Here is a 20385-nt window from a genome sequence, read left to right on the forward strand (position 1 = left end):
AGGAGGCTGAGGTGAGTGGGTCACCTGAGGTCAGGAGTTCGACACCAGCCTGGCCAACATGGCGAAATCCAGTCTCTACTAAAAATACAAAAATTAGCCAGGTGTAATGGCATGGGCCTGTAATCCCAGCTACTCAGGAGGCTGAGGCAGGAGAATCACTTGAACCCAAGAGGCGGAGGTTATGGTGAGCCGAGATCGCACCACTGCATGTCAGCCTGGGCAACAGAGTGAGACTCTGTCTCAAAAAAAAAAAAAAAAAAAAAAAAAAAAAAAAAAAAAAAAAAAAAAAAAAAAACCTGGCAGAAACCCAACATATGCAAGTTAACAAATATTACTAAATGAATGAGGAATACATGAATGGATGGATGAATATATGGATGGATGGAAAGATGGATGGATGAATGAGTGGATGGATGGAATGGAAGGGCAGATGGGGATGGATGGAAGCAAGGATGAAAGGGTGGATTGATAGCAATAGGGCTTTTCTGTAGTGCACAGGCTCTATAGCAGGGCTTACTGTGGCGATGTCACTTTTTTTCATGCCTGTGCTGGCACTTGGCATTGATTACTAAATCTGAGAAGCTGCACCATTATTGACTATCGGGGATTTAGCTGACTACCCAGAAGGTCTCAGGAACTGACCAGCTTGCACCAAGTTGTTCTGAAGGAGATGAAGAGTTTCCCGATGCTGTGCTCTCTGAGGGCTGGGTTTTTATTTTTCTGAGTCTAGTGAGAAGTTGCTTTGTAGGTTTTGCTCTTCTGCCTCGAACAAGAGCCTATAGGAAAAGTGCACACTGGGAAGGTGCTAATGAAGCCTGAACTTCCATGCCCAGAGCTGCTGCAGGTCAGGTGGGTGTGGGAGAGTCAATGGGTGCCCCACAGTGACAAGGGTGCCCAGAAACACTTCGATCCCTCCTTTTTGAAAAGGGCTGGGATTCCTCTCCTGGCACAGCTGTGCTTGGTTACTCAGACAAGAGCACACATAACCCCCTGAAGAGCTCGGTATAAGAAGATTTTGGGGCCGGGCGTGGTGGCTCAAGCTTGTAATCCCAGCACTTTGGGAGGCCGAGACGGGCGGATCACGAGGTCAGGAGATCGAGACCATCCTGGCTAACACTGTGAAACCCCGTCTCTACTAAAAAATACAAAAAACTAGCAGGGCGAGGTGGCGGGCGCCTGTAGTTCCAGCTACTCGGGAGGCTGAGGCAGGAGAATGGCATAAACCCGGGAGGCGGAGCTTGCAGTGAGCTGAGATCCGGCCACTGCACTCCAGCCTGGGCGACAGAGCGAGACTCCGTCTCAAAAAAAAAAAAAAAAAAAAGAAGATTTTGGGCACCAGCCCTGGAGAGTCTGACTTCAGGCATGGTTCATAACCCCAGATGCTACTCAGAGTCACCTCACCTTAGATGACTGAGCAGGAAGCTCCAGGGTGAGGGGCTGGGGGGCCTCTGAAGATCACCAGTTTGAGGGTTACTGACCTGGGCCGTAAGAACAACAACTAACCTTACAGGCTTGCCCAGTTTTTAAAGCATACAACATACAAGATCCTAGAGGTAAAAGACAAAAATGAAGGGCTAAATATTCTCATTGTGAAGCGATTTCTTTACCTCACCAAAAATTTATACAAGCAATGAGGTTCCTGGTACATAAAGTAGAATTCAGTTGGCAAAAATTCACTTCTATGCCCAACTTTCCTCTGCTCACATATCTAATGTATACATCTAGTGTATCAAGTGAGACAAGCATATAGTAAAATAACTTTTAAAAGTGTACCTGAACGTCTTCTTTTGGTTCCTTAATTATTGAGCCCCTGAAAGTGGGCTGGGGAGAAGTCTGCTCTAAACATGCCCTGAGGGGGAGATACTCACTGAGCCTGAATTTGCTGTTAGAAGGCTTCTCCCCCAATCCAGCAGAGCTCATGTGGCACCTCTCTCTCCAGAACCCCATGCAACGCCAGCACTCCTGTTGGTTGCTGCTCTGAGGATGTCCAAGGGGAAAGCGGGATTTGTCCTTTCCTATCCCCACTGCCAGCTGAGCACATCCACAGTCAGGACTGACGCCAACCAGTCCCCATATCCTGGCACCTGTCACTGCGTCCAGGACAAAGCAGTAGGGAGTCCCAAGGAACTAAATAAAAGTCAGGTCAGCAGGTAGAAGAGTGGGTGCCCTGCCTTCCTCGTGCAGTGGCCCCAGTGGGCAGGGGACCGGAAGCAGGTCCCCAACCTGCTGGTGCTTCCCTTCTCTGGCCCTCTCTGTAGTCAGTGATACTGTTGGTCATTGACCTTTGCAGTCATAATGGGTCAGAGAAGAGAAAAATGGAAAAGCAGATCCTTCAGGGCAACCATGAAAAGGTGGCAGAGAATGTGCTGACAGGTTTACAGCAGTGTGAGCAAATGATATGTAAAGCACATGCATATTTGCCCCTATCAATGCATTCCCAGTTAGGCTAATTCTCTTAACTCTCAGCCAGATGATCCTTGTGAAGACCATGTCCTAGATAGAAGAGGGAAGCCTTAGGCCAGGTGCGGTGGCTCACGCCTGTAATCCCAACACTTTAGGAGGCTGAAGTGGGCAGATCACAAGGTCAGGAGATCGAGACCATCTTGGCTAACATGGTGAAACCCCATCTCTACTAAAAATACAAAAAATTAGCCGGGCGTGGCGGTGGGCACCTGTGGTCTCAGCTACTCGGGAGGCTGAGGCAGGAGAATGGCGTGAACCTGGGAGGTGGAGCTTGCAGTGAGCTGAGATTACATCAGCCCGGGTGACAGAGCGAGACTCCGTCTCAAAAAAAAAAAAAAGAAAGGAAAAATAAATGGGGAACCTTAAAGCCTATAATCAGTTAACTTTAAGTTAAAAAAATAAAAGAGGTGAGAGGCATTCTAATTGCTGTCACCTTCTAGAATAGTCTATGAGGAGTCAGTCACATCCAGAAAGGGCCAGCTCTTGGGTCCAAGTCTGCTCTGGCAGGAGTTGGTGCCTCGGGACCACGTGGAACTCCCCATGTGGGTCCCAGGGTGGGCATCAGCACAAACACCAGACAGCCTTCCAAGGGCCAGGGCCGCCAGCCTCACTCCCGGAGACTGGCACTACCTGCTCCTCCTAATATTGCCTTAGGATTTACTGGGAAGATGCCGGTTGGGGAGCTGATGATCCGTGAAGTGAAAACAGAGAAGCCAATCAAGTCATCTCCCGACCCAAATGAGCAGAAACTGGTGTTTTCCGATCTAGTAATACCAAGCCCTATGGGCAGGGGTGGGTGCTAGTGTTTGGTGCCTGCAGGGAAGACACAAAAATCCACCCGGAAGATTTTTGCCATAACATAGAATGGACGGGCTTTTCTGGGACACGTGGGGCATGTGTGCAGTGTCCCCTGAAATCCCTTCTGCCTCAGGGCTGGGTATGGACAGACAAACAGGAAGCCGGTCAATGTGCCCGGGACCTTGTAGAACAGGCTATGTTTTATACATTTACGGAGGAAGGATAGCGGTCCACAGAAGCTTGACCTCCTGGACTGTGTGCTGGGGTCCAGCTTCCCATCTGACTCCTCTCTCTATAAACTACCAGAAGGGGCAGGTGGACCATCCACTCCTGCCCCTCTGTCCCTACAGTGTTACTCCCGGGAGTCCTCAGAACTGACCTAATCCTGACTACAAACAACCTGCGGACGCGGAGGAGAAAGGGTCCAAACCGGCTGGTCTGAACTCGGACTGAACCCAGTGAGTTTCTTAGGTCTTCCTCAAGCTCGAGTCTGGGGAGAGGGCCCCCAATCACAGAAGCCCAACCATTCATGTAGAACTGGGCAGGTCACCAGCCTGGGTCACCTGGGGAAACAAAGGCAGCACCAGGTGGGCCTCTTGTAGATCATGAGCAGTTAGGGATGAGGGCAAAACAGAGAAAAATAAAAGGAATGGAAGAGTAGGAGGGAAGAAGGCAATAGACAGTGAAGGGCTGGGTGCGGTGGCTCACGCCTGTAATCCCAGCACTTTGGGAGGCCAAGGCGTGTGGATCATTTGAGGTAAGTTTGAGACCAGCCTGACCAACATGGAGAAACTCTGTCTCTACTAAAAATACAAAAATTAGTCAGGTGTGGTGGCAGACGCCTGTAATCCCAGCTACTTGGGAGGCTGAGGCAGGAGAATCGCTTGCACCCAGGAGGTGGAGGTTGCAGTGAGAGCCAAGAGTGCGCCAACACACTCCATCCTGGGTGACAGAGCGAGTCTTCATCTAAAAAAGAAAGACACTGAAGGAGAACAGGAGGAGGGGAACAAAGATGACCAAGAGGAAGGAAGTGGAGAAAGAGGAGAAGATAGAAGGAAGAGAGGTGCTCAGGGGAAAAAGGGAAAGGACAGGGAAGAGAAGGGAGAAAGAGAAGCCAGAGGGGCTAAGGTGGACCAGCCTGCTTCATTGGGTCACTGCAATTACATCCTCCATGCACACTCTTTCTAGACTCCCACCTGGGGCATCTCTCCATGCCTGGCCTCACCAACCTTAGAGAGCTTTTGATGACCAGCTGGGGACAGATTTGCCACCATGCTTGCGATCACCATGCCTGTCTCCTGGCTGGGTGTGCTCAGACCTTGGTTGGAAGGATACTGTAGGGTCTTCATGTAATTCTGGATCGCCTGGAGCCAGTCTGGGATCGTCATCGAGAGCCTGTAGTTTGGGACCTGGGGTATTGAAGGCTGCAGAGAAATAGAGAAGAGGAAGTGTTTATTAAGGAGGCGCTCTGGGGCCCAGCTTCTGGGGACAGGCAGCGGGCTGAAGCCACCAGAGAGAGAGGTGCTCCTGAGAGCCAATGGCAGCATGGTCGCCCTGGCGTGGTCACCTGATTGAGCAGTGCCTCCTCCATGAGGTCTCCCGGGAACAGTGAGTCCCTCATTGACGCTCTCCCTCTCTGAGTTCCCTCTGAGTCATAGTGGTTCTCTATGGCCCTCGGTGCTGTGTGAATACAGCTTTCTTCCCTGCAGGAGCCTAACGCCTCCCTGAGGCAAAGGACCATGTTCTATCGTGTCCCCCCGCCGAGCCTGGCCCACGACGGGCATGAAAGCACTCCATCAGTGATTGCATAACACCTTTTGCTGCGTGGCCAGTGGTGATCCACTACAAGTGCTCTACTGCAGGGCAACATTTACACAGAATATAAAGTGAATGGATGCCGGGCGCCGTGGCTCACGCCTGTAATTCCAGCACTACAGAGGCCAACGCAGGTGGATCACATGAGTCCAGGAGTTTGAGACCACCCTGGCCAACATGGTGAAGCCCCATCTCTAAAATTTAAATAAATAAATAAATAAATAAATAAAGTGAATGGTGCCCTAGAAAATTGCAACATGGCACCAAGAGTGCCACATCTCAATACCACCCTCCCTGCAACGCCCAGTGTGTCCCTTTCCCTGAGTCCTACCCCAGATGGATTAGGGAAGATCCCTCTTCTTGCCTTGACTCTCCCCAGGCAAGTGCAGCTCCTCTGACTCATGAGTCATCTTACCACTTTACCCCTCACAGCAGCTCAATCAACACATTCACCTCCTAGTCTGCCCCTCAGTCAACACTCCCTGAATGTCTACAACATAGCAGACGAAGTCCTGATCCCTGCCAGGAAGAGAAAGAACCAAAGGCAGGCAAGGACTGGAAAGGGGGAAGCAGCCCTATCCTGAAGGCCAAGAGCAAGAACGGACAGGGACGTCCAGTCAAGTCACTGCTGAAAAGCCAGGCACAGTTTGGGGTTTTCTTGGTTGGTTTTATTTTTTGCTTTATTTCCCCTATATGTCTCTCGGTCTTCTGACCTCTGTCTTCCTGAGGACCTTGGTGACAGAGAATCTCAGCCCACGTGGGTGGGGCTCCAGCAATGCTGCTGCTGGGAAGGAGAAAGGAGGCTCCTTCAGGCCAAGCCACTTAAGGAGACGCAGAAAGGGCCTGAGGACGGGTGACGCCCACCCTCAGAGCAAACAGGGCAAGGGCGGCCCTGGGGATTTGGTGCTCCGCTGATGGAAGGGGACTCCGCTGGGGAGATGTGGGGATGGCCCTGGGCAGCCAGGCCAGGCAGCAGAGCCAGACACTGCCTAAGGCTGTTCAGGGCTCTCTCCCTGGCTCTCCAGACACCAGCCCCAGTGTGAGGCTGAGGGCACACTGTCTCCTGCCTGGCATCAGCCTCTTTCCATACTTCCACCCCTCTGGCTGCACTTACTGCAAATACTCCTTGACATTCCTTTCCTCTCACTGCCTCAGTTCTCTCTTGGCTTTGAAATGTCCTACTTCACAGCAACTGCCTCGTCAGCTGGAAGAAAACTCATCAGAATCACACTGCCTGCATTACAGCCAAGGTATTATGTGTGTGTGCGTGAATGTGCGTGTGAATGTGAGTGTGTGTGTCCATTCAGGCACAGCTATTCTGCAAGCTCCGTTTTGTGTATGACATGTCAACCCAAATCAATCACATTTCTGTCTGGGAGTGTCATTTCGGGGGCAAAACATTGAATATTTGTTCCCATCACACACACACACAGACACACACACACACACACACACAAAGCAAGTCAAAATGTAAAATGTATCCTGTGTGTTTGCCCTAACATACACTAGAAAGTGTTTTATGTAAAAAATGTGCCAGAGATTGCACAAGGTGAGGAGAGAAGGGGAGACGCGAACAAATATGTCTTTAGCACCTCCTATGTTTCAAGCTTTAGGCCCTGTATGAACGGGAGAGAAAGCCCAGGAGCAGAGGCAGAGAGGAGGGGAATTCTAGTTTATGAAGACATATGCAGGTTGGGTGCAGTGGCTGATGCCTGTAATCCCAGTACTTTGGGAGGCCAAGGTGGGTGGATCGCTTGAGCCCAGAAGTTCGAGACCAGCCTGGGCAACATGGCAAGACCCCATCACTAAAAAAAAAAAAAAAATTAGCCGAGCATGGTGGTGCAAGCCTGTAGTTTCAGCTACTCAGCAGGCTGAGGTAGGAATATGGCTTGAGCCCAGCAGGTCGAGGCTGTAGTGAGCCATAAATGAGCCACCATACTCCAGCTTGGGTGACAGAGCAAGACCCTGTCTCAAAACAAAAGACTCAAACATTTCTGCACAGAAAAACACAGTCTGAACCTCTTTAATAGAAAAGCTGGTAAGTGTGGGAAAACGCCCTGAAGAATCACCAGCCACCTAAGAGATCCCCAGAGAGGTGTCCCTAGGCCAGAGCCTTGCTGGAGCCAGTAAGACTTGGCTCAAGAGTCTGCTGAAGGACTGACCACCAAATTATTTCAACCCCCCTCAAGCCCAACAGAGCCCACAAGAGCTGGATGGCAGGGTGGGAGCCGACGGCAGCTGGTCCTCAGAATAGCAACCCAATGGCGCCCAAGGGCTTTTAAAAACAGCTGCATGGTTACCTCAGCCTGACTGTGAGCAGAGTACAGGAGCTGAGGCTACACTTCCTGCCCATTGGGAGGACAAATGTATACATTCCCCAAGTCCCAGCTGGGGGCAGGGCTGTGGTGGGGAGGTGCAGAGACCTGCAGACGGAATGATGTCACAGGCTACAGCTCACTTGGATGTCTGGGAGAGATGGCTGGGCTCACCCTGGAGGGTCCACTTCCAACCAGCGCCTCAGGCTGCCAACATTCCCACTGGCCATGGACTGTAAACCAGGTGGGCTTCCTGGAGTGTCATTAGGAGACACACACAACCAGGTCCAAAGCCCTGCTCTGCCACCTACTAGCTGGGGGCCCTGGTCAAGCTGCATGACCTCTCTAAGCCTCTGTTTTCTTCCTGATAAAATAGGAATAGTATCACCTACTTCCAACCTTCCAAGCTGGTTGTAAGCATTACATGACCTAATGCAAAAGTACGCAGCTTGGGACTTGGCCTATGGTGCTCATTAAGTGTAAGCTGTGTTGGCCAGGCCCTGTGGCTCACGCCTTTGGGAAGCCATGGTGAGTGGATCACTTGAGGTCGGGAGTTTGAGACCAGCCTGGCCAACAGGGCGAAACCCCGTCTCTACTAAAAATACAAAAATCAGCTGGGCGTCGTGGTGGGCGCCTATAATCCCAGCTACTCAGGAGGCTGAGGCAGGAGAATTGCTTAAACCTGGGAGGCGGAGGTTGCAGTGATTGAACCACTGCACTGTGGCCTGGGTGTCAGAGCAACACTCCATCTCAAAAAAAAAGGTGTAAGCTGTGTTATTATTCATCACCAATATATTGTCAGGGGTCTAGGCTGGGGAAACCTGAATGATCCATACTTTTCTGGAACTGGAAAACAGAATCAGCAGCAGCAGAGTCCCTGGACACTCAACTTGGGAGCTTCACATCATGAAGATACCTTCCCACCTTAATGGAGGGGATGAAAACGTTCACTGCTCCCTGGGGATGCACTGATGACAATGAGTTAATATCCTTAATTCATTATGAGTTCATGCAAAGTGACAAGAAAACTCTTTAGGCCTCAGTGAAAATAAAAATGGCCCCCAAAGGTAGAAGCAACCCGTGTCCATTGACAGGTGAATGAATAAACAAAATGTGGCATCCCACGGAATACACGATGGTATACAATGGAACATTATTCAGCCTTTAAAAGGAAAGACGTTTTGACACATGCTATCACATGGATGAAACCTGATAACATTTTGCTAAATGAAATAAGCCAATCACAAAAGGACAAATATTGAATAATTCCTCTTACATAAGGTTCCTAGAGTAGTCAAAGTCATAGAGACGCAAAGTGGAATGGTGGTTGCCAGCGGCTGGGGAGAGAGGGAAATGGAAAGTCAGTGTTGAATGGGTACAAGGTTTCAGTTAGGAAGATGAAAAACGTCTGGAGATGGATGGTGGTGACGGCTACACAACAATGTGAAGGTACTCAGTGCCACAGAGTTGTACACTTAAAAATGGTAAATTACATGATATATCTCTCTCTCCACAATTTTAAGAGCCATGAAAAGACAATTCACAAAACAAGAAAAGCAAATAGTAACCAAATATTTGAAGAAATTGTTTAAGTGCTCTAATAATATAAGAAACGCAAATTAAAAGCCACTGCAAAATGTCATTTTCCACCTCTTCAATTAGCAAAAACACACTGAAATGCAGATACCCAATGCTGGGTAAGGATACTCTCCTACAGGACCGAGGCAAACATAAATTGGTACAAGCTTTTTAGGAAAAGCCCAGGGCACATCCCTTTTTTCTGTTCGTGACTGGGGCCCGCAGAGTCCCTTCTCATGCTATTTTCCTGCCAGATTTCATCAATTGCTGTACTATCTGAAACTCCAGCTTTGATTTTCTGTGCCCTTCCCCTCAAGGGTCTCACCACCTGCTGCCTACATTAGCCCCACAGCCATGGCCAGGCTGATGAAGGCAGAATCTAGAGGAAACAGATAGAAACCAACCTCTTCACACAGGCACTATGCCTGTTTTCTAGGGGTGGAGGCCCCAGAAAACTTGGGGGCTAGGGGGCACAAGGAGGGAGTGGAGTGGACAGAAAGATGGTGTTCAAGAGAAAGAATAATGAAACAAACCACAGGCAAAGCTCTTGTGAGGAGCCTCTCTTCCACTCTGTTCTTGTCAAGCACAACTGACCTGTCGGAAGAATGCAAGGGAAGTGATACCGACCGGCACAGTTGTGTAACTGACATTGCTGTGTGGGAGAGAAGGGAAAGACCAGGAAAGGAGCCAGGGAGGCAGTAAGAACCCTAGGCACTAGGAATCTTTAACAAGAGCAAGGAGAATTCAAAACCTTTTGTCATCTCTACTCTGAAAACAGGCACCAGGCAGAAGAATCTTCTCTGGCAGCTTGGGAAGAGAAGCACAAAACAGCACCCGCGAGCCCAGGATGAGCCCCAGGCTCCTGCAACAGAGGCAGCCAGGAATCTGTGAGTGACTGGGACGGAGGTGCAGGACAGACAGACAGACAGAAGGTTCTCAATCCAGGACTGGGGAGGGAAGGAGCTGCCCGCAAGAGCTGGCAGCGGGCAGGGACGGCCCTTGACTGCAGCCAGGTCTCTAGTACCAAACACGCCCGTGTCTTCACTCAGGTGAAACTCAGTCCTCTAAATGTGAATTATTTTCCAACTGGGAATCAACACGAGAATAAGGCACAAGAAGTGGGGTCTGCAAGAAACTGCTGTTTCTTGCTGAATCCATCCTGGTTTTCTGCTCCAAGGAGAGTCTAGCTCCAGGCTGTTAAGAAAGAGGAGGATCGTCCTAGAATTTTCCTAGAATGTCCACTGTTTTTTTCGGGGCTGGCCACTCTCTCTGAGCCTCGCTTCCCATCTGCTATTATCCTCCAACTGACTCTTGCTGTTTCCTTAAAGTCTCTCTGAAAAAATCATGCCTCTGACCTGGTCAATTGCTATCTTCAGACCCAACAACCACCAGGGGAGAGGCCTGGAGTCAAAAATTTAGAAGGAGGATCTCAAAGCAGGGGAATCCCTGCAAGGAGGGGACATCTGGACCCTTCAGGCAGAAGTTACCATGGCTGCTAAGGGAATGTCCTGCAGTCAAAGGAAGTGTCATTTAGTCCTCCATGCAGGTCCTTGAAAACCTCCCCCATCCACTTCTTTTGCTTCTTAGTCTATATTCAATGGCCAAAAATGATTAATCCCCCTGAAGCCCGCCAAGCTTTTACCACTGCTGCCACCCTACCACCCTTCTTCTGTACAAATTCCTCAGTAAGATATTGATTTGGTTGATGGAGAAAAGGACTCGGCCCCAGAGGAAAGAGTCTGCCAAGCTGAGCACAGGAGCAATCCTCTAATCCGAGAGGAGTAGCCCCTGGAAAAGGGAGCTTTTGAGGTTCTTCCCATGTTAAGGCCTAGGCAGGGGTCAGGGCTTGGGGAATGTCAGGGCCAGGGGAGATACCATGATAGGACTGGGGATAGAGAACCAACCATTAAGATGCAATGTGAGAGAAATGTTAAGTTCTTTATATTGAGGGCCAAAAAGCTGACTGTCCACATTTGGGCTGGGGATTCCTGGTTTGGAAGCAGTTTTCACGTGACCTTTTAGTTACTATGAAAAGTACAATATGATATGGCCACTGTATAAAAAAGGGAAGACTGGCCGGGCGCGGTGGCTCACACCTGTACTTTGGGAGGCTGAGGTGGGCAGATCATGAGGTCATGAGTTTAAGACCAGCCAGACCAATATGGTGAAACCCCGTCTTACTAAAAATACAAAAAATAGCGGGGTGTGGTGGCACATGCCTGTAATCCCAGCTACTCAGGAGGCTGAGGCAGGAGAATTGCTTGAACCCGGGAGGCGGAGTTTGCAGTGAAGCAAGATCACGCCACTGCACTCCAGCCTGGGCGACAGAGCAAGACTCCATCTCAAAAAAAAGGGAACACTTTCTTAAGAACACAGCATTCAGCTACAATAATGGAAAAATCAGGTACAGGTCTCAGGAAGTAGCAGTCTGTGTTCTAAACTGCTCAGACATGATTTAGAATACTGTTTCATATGTGCTTGCAAATGACTAATGACAAACTAGGAATTGTCTCGGAAGGAGGAGGGTGAGTTGGTCTGGGAATCATGACACATTAGAAAGGGCAAAAGACCAGGCGCGGTGGCTCATGCCTGTAATCCCACTACGTTGGGAAGCCAGTGCAGGAGAATCGCTTGAGCCTAGAAGTTTGAGACCAGTCTGGGAAACACAGTGAGACCTTGTCTCTACAAAAAAAATTTTTTTAAGTTAGCCAGGTTGAGTGGTATGTGTCTGTAGTCCCAGCTACAATCAGGAGGCTGAGGTGGGAGGATTGCTTGAACCTGAGAGGTTGAGGCTGCAGTGAGCCATGATCACACACTGCACTCCAGCCTGGGTGACAGAGGAAGGCCTTGTCTCCAAAAAAAGAAAAAAGAAAAGGGCAAAAGGAGCTATCTGTGGACAAAGAAGGCTAAAGGAAGAAGCAGAAGCAGAATGATAGAAAAAGTCACAGTCCTGAGGGCTCATAGTCCAGCGGACCTCTAGCATCACACAGATCAGCATTAGCGACCTGGAGACTCAGGGGTCATAACATCATGAGATTTTAGAGTTGGAAAGAACTTACAAAGTCTGCTCTATTCCCATTTTATAGATGAGAAAACTAAGGGCAGAGATTTTAGTGAATGACCTCACTTAAGTGAGGCACAAGGGCTGGATGTCATACAACCAAGACTAGGATTGATGTTTACTCCAAGTCCCTTCCACCCAAAGAGCACTCTCTCATAACATTCAAGGGTGCTGTGAGTAGCAAAGGAAGTTGCCAACGCTCTGCCCTGATTCCAAAGGCAACACGATAATCAGTGATGAAATGTGATTTGGGGGTGGGAGGGTGCTGCGAGGAGGATTTATGGTTGGTCTAAGAGCTTCCTAACAGTCAACTCTGGCCAGGCCTGAGATCAGCTGCCTGGGAAGCAGCAAGCTCCCCATTCCCAAGAGGTCTTCCAAAAGAGGAGGGGATTCTGTTGAGAGGTGGGAGACTGGTCTCTACAAATAGGAAAATTCCATGATTCCCACATAGAGAATGCACCCCCCCACCCACCCCCATACATGGTTGGGGGAAGGATGAAAGCACAATTAGAGGCAGGGTTGGTGCTGGTGCTACTAAGTAAGGCAGCATGGGACAGTAGGAACAGGTGTGTTTTTCCTCGTGGTCACTTTTCTTCCAAGTTTAAGGGCTCTCGGCTCCTCACTGGAGGAAAAATTCTCAAGTCAGAACTGCAAACCAGGAACAACGTTGTTCTCATGTTCAAGAACTCAGCAAGGGTACTTATGGTTGACACTAAAGCAGGCAAGATTCTAGCTGGGCACAATGAAGATCTCCTTGACCAGCAGAGTAACAGAACACTGTAACTGACTGCAGCAGTAAGTTTAGAGGCTCTGTCACTTCCCCAAGGACACACACAGCTTTCTGGCCTGCAGGCTCAGATGCTCAGCTGTCACCAGGCTAGGGACTCAACCAGATGGCCTTCCGGGTCTCAAGTCTGGCATTCCTAGACCTGCCCAGGAATCTTCTCAGCCGTACCAGCGTCCCCAGGGTCCAGGGGAAACCATCCATCACGCTATAACCCCGAGGCTCGGCAGCATTTCTCCCCAGTTTGCATTTTGATGTTTCATATAACGTATCTACTCCCACCAGGGGACATCTCCCTCCCTCGGTAACGATATCCTTAGCCACCAAACCCAAATGGCTCACTGGCTTCTCTCCAAGGCAAAAAGAGAGTTTCACTCCTCAGCCTCTTTTTCTATCCAGTGAGACTAATTCATCATGTGTACTGGAAAGTCCCTTTTAAGTCTCAGCCAAAAGTCTTTCTTTTTTCTTGGAGCCCAAATAAGCTGGGAAGAGAGAGAGAGAGAGGGTTCACTGTTTTGCAAGTTTCAGAGGTGAAAGTCACTGTCATAAAAGAAAAAGAAAAGAAAAAAAAATTGGCAAAAAGTCTGGAAATGATTCACACTGAGAAGTCTGGTTGATTTCAAATTCATTCACAGCTTAATAAATCATTTGCTGGGGGAAGAGGGGAGCAGAGGAGGAGCAAGACACTCCAAAGAGAACAAGCAGAGTGGGATCCCTGAGGTCTATGCATTCTTTGGCATCGCTGGTACCTGCTGGCTCTAGCTTTTGCTGAAGGAGGATGTATGTGGGGGTGAGTAAATAATAGAGTTTGGCTGGACGTTCAAAGACACCTTGGCACAATCCAATTACATAGTCCCAGGATAGCAAGCCCACTACCTCTCCCTTCCCCATTTCTTAGGCTTCCAATCTAAACATCTCAATTAGAAAAGGGCTGGCAGGGAGGAATGGGGAGAGGAAGGGAGTTTGTAGCAGGACCAGGAAAATGGAGATTGCCTCTATTTGCTATGTACAGGCTGAAACGGTCCCCTCTTTGCCTACCTACCCCCAGCCCCCCAACCCCGCCCTGGAAGCCACTGACCTTTGCCAAGAAGGCGGCGTTCCTGATGGCGCCCACCATTTCTCCCCCCTTAGGGTGCACCTTGGCCACGTGCATCCACATGCGCTCCCAGGTGTGGCTGTCGATGGGGAAGCCGCTCTTGTTAACGTGGAACAGCACCCCGCCGTCTTTGTCCTCCTCCTCTGAGCCCCCGCTGGTGGCGAGGCTCACGGGCCGCGCGTGGCTGCTCCGGGACCGGGTGCCTTTGGCGCCTTTGGGGTGGGGGCAGCGGTGAGTGTCGGCCGCGGAGCCGGTCATGGTGGGGCCTGGGCGGGGAGCCAGGTACTGGGGGCGCGCGGCGGCGGCGGCGGCGGCGGGGGGCGTGTGCGCGCGGGCGCGGCGCGGGGATCAGCGCCCCGCGGGGGCGGCCTTCTCCATGCCTCTCGCTGCGGCAGGACGCGCCAAGGGGGAGCGGCGGCGGGAGCTCCGCGGAGACTCCCTGCTTACCGGCGGTGCCTGAAATCAGCGGAGACACAGCTGACACTACAGCTAAGTGGACCCACAGAGGAACCGAGTAAGGGGCCCCGGAGTGTCTCCACGACACCCCCCGCTTCCCCCTGCACGCTGACAATCTCCCTGGGAATCGATGACGGGTTTCCAGCCCTGCTATTACCTAGAAAGGCAGCTCAAAATGTGCCACGAAGCTTCACATACATCTAAACCCCGGGGGTTGGAGATGGAGGGGCACAAGGAGCGTGGGGGATGCGGAGCGCAAGGTGTGGGGAGAAGAAAGACAGCTTGTGTAGCGTGAAGGAACAGGAGGTTCCCGCAAGGCTCCACACATTCCTAGGTCCCCAGATGTGGCCGAGAGAGGAACGGAGCCACGAACGTGCCGGCACGTGAGCGTCCAGGACTGGCGCGAGGGCGCTGCAGCAGCCTTGGCTTGCAAGGCGGCCCGCTTTCTTCCAGGAAGCCCTCCCGGACCCCGGCGGGGACCTAGTGGAAAGAGCTCCATCCGCCCCCTTTTCCCCGAGTTCCAGCGCCTAGCACCGAGAGGGACTGGTTGCAGGCGGGCGAAGCGCAGAAAGGGCGCGCGGCAGCTCCAGCATCCTACCTTGGGACGGTCGGCTTCATGGCTGCAGAGCCTCTCCGGGCGGCGGGACAGTGGGGGCTGCTGCTGCTGCTGCTGCTGCTGCTGCTGCTGGGCCTGGGACTAGGGCTGGGGCTGGGGCTGCTGGGGCTTGCTGCGGCCGTCGCCTCATTCCATGTCCCATTCTCGAATGTTATTCTGTGACATATAACCGAGTCACCCGGGCAGCCGCCGATGTTCCGAATGCGTCCATTGGCCACCGCAACAAAGAGGGGCGGGTCCTGGCCTCGGGACTCTACAACCCCGAGCTCCGCGACGCTCTGATTGGCTCCAGGGGTTCCCTGGCGGGAGGGGACCGGAGTAGGGGGAGCCTGGCTGCCACGCGAAATCCGATCGCTATCGTGTCCTGGGAGCCCCGCGGGCTGGAGCGTTTGGCCATGGGACTTAAGATCGAGTTTCCCCAGGGGTCGTGCCACTTTGAGGGTTTGCAACTGTGGAAGCAGAGGAGAAACAAAACCACCCAAGAAGTGACCCCGCGGAAGCAGAGGGTTGGCATCAGAACAGCATTCCCTGAGGGACGCTGGACACACTTACCTGCCTCTACCCGGGATGATGAGTGGTTCATCCTCTACCCGGGATGATGAGGAGCTGTTCATACCTACGCGTGAAATTAAATCTTTTTTTTAATCCCGCATTTACAAATTCCTCAAAATTAACAAGTGGGTGCAGCTTTGGATCCTCTGATATTAGTCACGGTTAATAAAGTCCCTTTAAGCCCAAGTTGAAAGGAGACAATAAAACCCAAGAGGTCAGGCAGGCCCTGACTGTTTTGCCACAGCTGTCCAGTGAGAGGAGGGATGGAGAGATGCTTCCAAATCATGGTGAAGTGGGTGGCTGTCCCACACTCACTACTGAAACGTCTTCTCTTTCTTTTTCTTTAAGAAAGAGGAGAGCAGGTTGAGGTGGGAAGAGCACCAGACTGCTGACCTGAAGGCTGGCTCCAAGTCCAGGTTTGTCACTTTGCTCAGCTGTGTGACCCTGGACAAGCCACTTCCCTGCTCTGCGCCTTAGCTTCTCTTTCCGAAAGGAGAGCAGACCTCCCGCTCTCCAGGGTCTGTTCTGGCTGTAAGGTTCTGTGATTCCCTGACTTCCTCTCTTGTGACACTGAGGATCCTGGCCATAGCATCCTTTCTCTTTAAACTGCAGGTCAGCAAGCTAGCTCTGAGCGAAGCAGTTATGAGAGCTATGCTAAGTGAACCTTGAATTAAGAAGACAGTTGTCAGAGAGCCACTGAGGGCGGATCAGTTTCTGAATGCTTACCCTGACAAGTTGCCTGTCATGGAACCGGAACTTCTCTTCCACAGGAGGGCAGAGACCCCTGAAGGGTAGTTGAGAGCCAGAGCTTGGGTGAGAAGACCTGGATTCTGGACTTAGCCCTGCACTGCTCCCTGAGACAGAGTCCATGCCAAGGACTTTATAGATTCAATAATGAGAATAGGGCAGACACGGTGCCTCACACCTTTAAACCCAGCACTTTGGGAGAAAGAGGAGGAAGGATTACTTGAGGCCAGGAATTAGAGATTGGACGAACATCGCGAGACCTTGTCTCTACTAAATAAATAAATAAATAAATAAATAAATAAATAAATATTTTGAAATTAGCCAGATGTGGTGGCACACACCTGTAGTTCCAGCTGCTCAAAAGGCTGAAGCAGACATGTAGAATGAAATTGGATCCTCGTCTCTTACCTTACACAAAAATCAACTCCAAATGGATCAAAGACTTAATTAAATCTAAGACCTGAAACCATAAAAATTCTAGAAGATAACATGAGAAAAACTCTTCTAGACATTAGCTTAGGCAAAGAAATCATGACTAAGACCTCAAAAGCAAATGTAACAAAAATGAAAATAAATAAACAGGACCTAGTTAAACTAAAAAGGGTCTGCATGGCAAAAGAAATAATCAGCAGAATAAACAGACAATCCACAGAGTGGGAGAAAGTATTCACAAACTGTGCATCTGACAAAGGACCAGTATCCAGAATCTACAAGGAACTCAAACAGATCAGCCAGATAAAAACAATCTCATCAAAAAATGGGCAAAGGACATGAATAGACAATTTTCAAAAGAGGGTATACTATCAACAAACATATGAAAAAAATGTTCAACATCACGAATTATCAGGGACATGCAAATTAAAACCACAAAAAGATACCATCTTACTCTTGCAAGAATTGCCATAATTTAAAAGTCAAAAAATAATAGACGTTGGTATGTATGTGGCAAAAAGGGAACATGTCTAAAACTGCTGGTGAGAATGTAAACTAGTACAACCACTATGGAAAACAGTATGGAGATTCCTTAAGGAACTAGAAGTAGAGCTAAAACTACCATTCAATCCATCAATCCCACTGCAGGGTATCTACCCAAAGGAAAAGAAGTCATTATATGAAAAAGACACGTGCACACGTGTGTTTATAGCAGTACAATGTGTAATTGCAAAAATATGGGACCAACTTAAGTGCCCATCAACTAATGAGTGGATAAAGAAAATGTGGTATATATGCACCATGGAATACTACTTAGCCATAAAAAGGAATGAAATAATGTCTTTTGCAGCAACTTGGATGCAGCTAGAGGCCATTATTCTAAGTGAAGTAACTCAGGAATGGAAATCCAACACCAAATATCTTTATTTATAAGTGGGAACTAAACTATGGGAATGTAAAGACATAAGAATGATATAATGAACTTTGGGAACTTGGTGGGGAGAGCGACGAAGGGGAGGAGGAGGGTGAGGGATAAAAGACTACATATTGGGCCTGGTGGGGTGGCTCATGCCTGTAATCCCAGCACTTTCGGAGGCTGAGGTGGGTAGATCACCTGAGGTCAGGAGTTCAAGAACAGCCCGGCCAACATGGTGAAACCTGGTCTCTACTAAAAATACAAAATTAGCTGGGCGTGGTGGCACAGCTCCTGTAATCCCAGCTACTCGGGAGATTGAGGCATGAGAATCACTTGAACTCAGGAGGCGGAGGTTGCAGTGAGCTGAGATTGCACCACTGCACTCCAGCCTGGGCGACGGAGTGAGATTCTGCCTAAAATAAAAATAAAAAAGGCTACATATTGGGTATAGTATACACTGCTCAAGTGATGGGTGCACCAAATTCCCAGAAATCACCACAAAAGAACTTATCTATGTAACCAAAAACCACGTGTACCCCCAAAACTATTGAAATTAAAATTAAAGTTTTTTTAAAGGCCGAGGTGAGAGGATTGCTTGAACCTAGGAGTTCAATCACACCACTGCACTCCAGTCTGGTTGGCAGAGTGAAACTCCATTTCTAAAAGTAAAACAAAAATAAATAATGGGAATAATACCTTAGGTTCATAGAGACAAAGGAAATGGGCCAATTCATGAAATTGACTCATTTGACTGCAAGAAGAACACCTGGAAAGAAAAAGCAAGAACTGAAAGAAAAGTATCTGCTCACCATATAATTGCCTCAGTTTTCATTTCCTGATTAACAGAAAACATGCCTCAGAGAGTGATCTATTTTCTCATTCTGAACATTCTTCCTCCCTTCTTTTTGCATTCACCTCTCAAATCCACCCTTTTCTCCACATTTCCCGGGAGTCTCAAGTCCAGGAGACTAGAATTTCAGGATACGGACCTGTATGCAGAGAATGAGGATTTGACCTGACAGTCCCTCTGGAGAAAACTGAACTCTCAAATCTCAGGTGAACAGACCAGTTGGTGAACATCGAAGAATGTCTGGCAAGGGTCATCTTCCTTGGAATCACTTCCCAGTGTCCCCACTCAGGTCAAGTCCGAGCTCCTACAGTTACACTGTTAAGCCAGAGCCTGCATTCTGCTTTACCTGAATTAAAGTCCTGGGGACCTGAGAGGGTTATCAGTTCATCTTCCTGCCTCCAAGCGCCTCAGGACTCCCTGACAGTTGAAGGGAAGAGCTTTTGCTGTTCATCTCCAATATTCCAATTGTCTTTTCTTCTCTTCCCCAGCAGTGGGATGGCGTGGAGGGACAAGTGGCATGGCACATTAATATAGTCAGGAGATTTTGCTACTTCTCCGAAGAGCTGGTAAGGAAGCTTCTGAAGTGAATTGTGCTGTCTCAGCAAGGGCATTGTCAGGCAGAAGTGCGCTCTTCTTCAGAATTGCTTCTCATTGGACAGTTGCACTAGGCTGCATGGGCAGGCCAACTTTGTTCTTCATTTCCTTGTGTATTTTGTGTTATATGACACTCCAGTGAACCCAGGCCAGTTAGATTAAGGATTTTGAATGTTCTGGTAGTTAGTAAGACTGTCACAGCCACATATACACACCGTGGGACAAAGCCAATTTGCAGTTTGAACAAGGACTTAGTGACTGGATTCTCAACCTCTGAGAGAAAGGCCACTTGTATTTGTTGGCGTAACTGCTGGTATAGCAGGGAAGCGTAGTGGAAAAGTTTGGAATGTGAAGAACTGGATTCAGATAAGATCTCATTATTCAAATGCCAACTGCTATCGTGATGAGAAATAAGACAAAATCCTACCCTGATGGTTCATATTTCTAGCTCTACTATTTATTGATGGTGCAATTTTGGGTAAGTTACTCAACATCTATGAGCCTTAATTTCCTCATGAAGAAGATACAATACTACTCTAGAGGGATGTTATGAGGACAGAGAGGTAAGGTAAGTGCTTAGCAAGGTAACACTAAGTACATGTAAGTTGGGCCTTCATCTGAATCTGAGACAGTGACACAAACAGATTTGGAGACATCTGTTCCCAGACATTTTACTGCCTGGGAGTCAAGACTGAGAAATTACTGCAGCTGCCCAGGGAAAGGGATGTATATTTCAAACAAGCCATGGGTGTATGGAGGGGAAGAGAAAAAGCTGGGAGACACAGGAGTAGGCGGGCAGCGGCACACAGGAACAGGAAGAGTTTGTTTCTGCCTCTATTGACAGCACAGAGGAAGATCTACCCAGTCACGGGTTGAGTCGTGTGTCCCCATCCCCAAATTCATATGTTGAAGTTCCAACCCCTAGCACTTCAGAATGTAACCTTATTCAAAAATAGTCGTTGCAAATGTAATTAGTTAAGATGAGGTCATACTAGAGTAGGTTGGGCTCCTAATCCAGTAAGGCTGATATCCTTATAAGAGGGAAACTTGGATGCAGAGACAGACATGTGCACAGAGAGAACACCATGTGAAGATTGGAGTGATGCTGCCACAAGCCAAGGAACTACCAGAATCCAGGCGAGAGGCCTGGAACAGACCCTTCCCTGCACCCTCAGAGGGAGCCTGGCCCTGCCAATACCTTGCTCTCAGACTTCCAGCCTCCAGAAGTGTGAGATGATAAATTTCTGTTTAAGCCACTCAGTTTGTGGCACTTTGTTTTTTGTTTGTTTGTTTGTTTGTTTTGGGACAGAGT

The 20385-nt window shown here is 49.3% G+C and overlaps 1 protein-coding gene across 4 annotated transcripts in view; it reads right to left on the reverse strand.

Moving 5' to 3' along the window:
• Positions 1 to 15185, reverse strand: part of VASH2 (vasohibin 2) — a 42049-nt gene extending 26864 nt beyond the window's left edge. For 2 of the 4 annotated variants that reach the window (XM_010372939.2, XM_010372940.2), the window contains exons 1-3: positions 14965 to 15185; positions 13893 to 14366; positions 4597 to 4685 (exon numbers count right to left, since the gene is read on the reverse strand). In XM_010372939.2, the coding sequence (XP_010371241.1) occupies positions 4597 to 4685; positions 13893 to 14168 (365 nt within the window). In that variant the 5' untranslated portion in view covers positions 14169 to 14366; positions 14965 to 15185. The remainder of the gene's footprint in view (positions 1 to 4596; positions 4686 to 13892; positions 14367 to 14964) is intronic. The other 2 variants (XM_010372941.2, XM_010372942.2) reach the window with 2 other exon arrangements.
• Between the last annotated feature and the right edge of the window lie 5200 nt (positions 15186 to 20385).

This window comes from Rhinopithecus roxellana, chromosome 8, assembly GCF_007565055.1.
Source record: "Rhinopithecus roxellana isolate Shanxi Qingling chromosome 8, ASM756505v1, whole genome shotgun sequence".
Lineage (NCBI taxonomy): Eukaryota > Metazoa > Chordata > Mammalia > Primates > Cercopithecidae > Rhinopithecus > Rhinopithecus roxellana.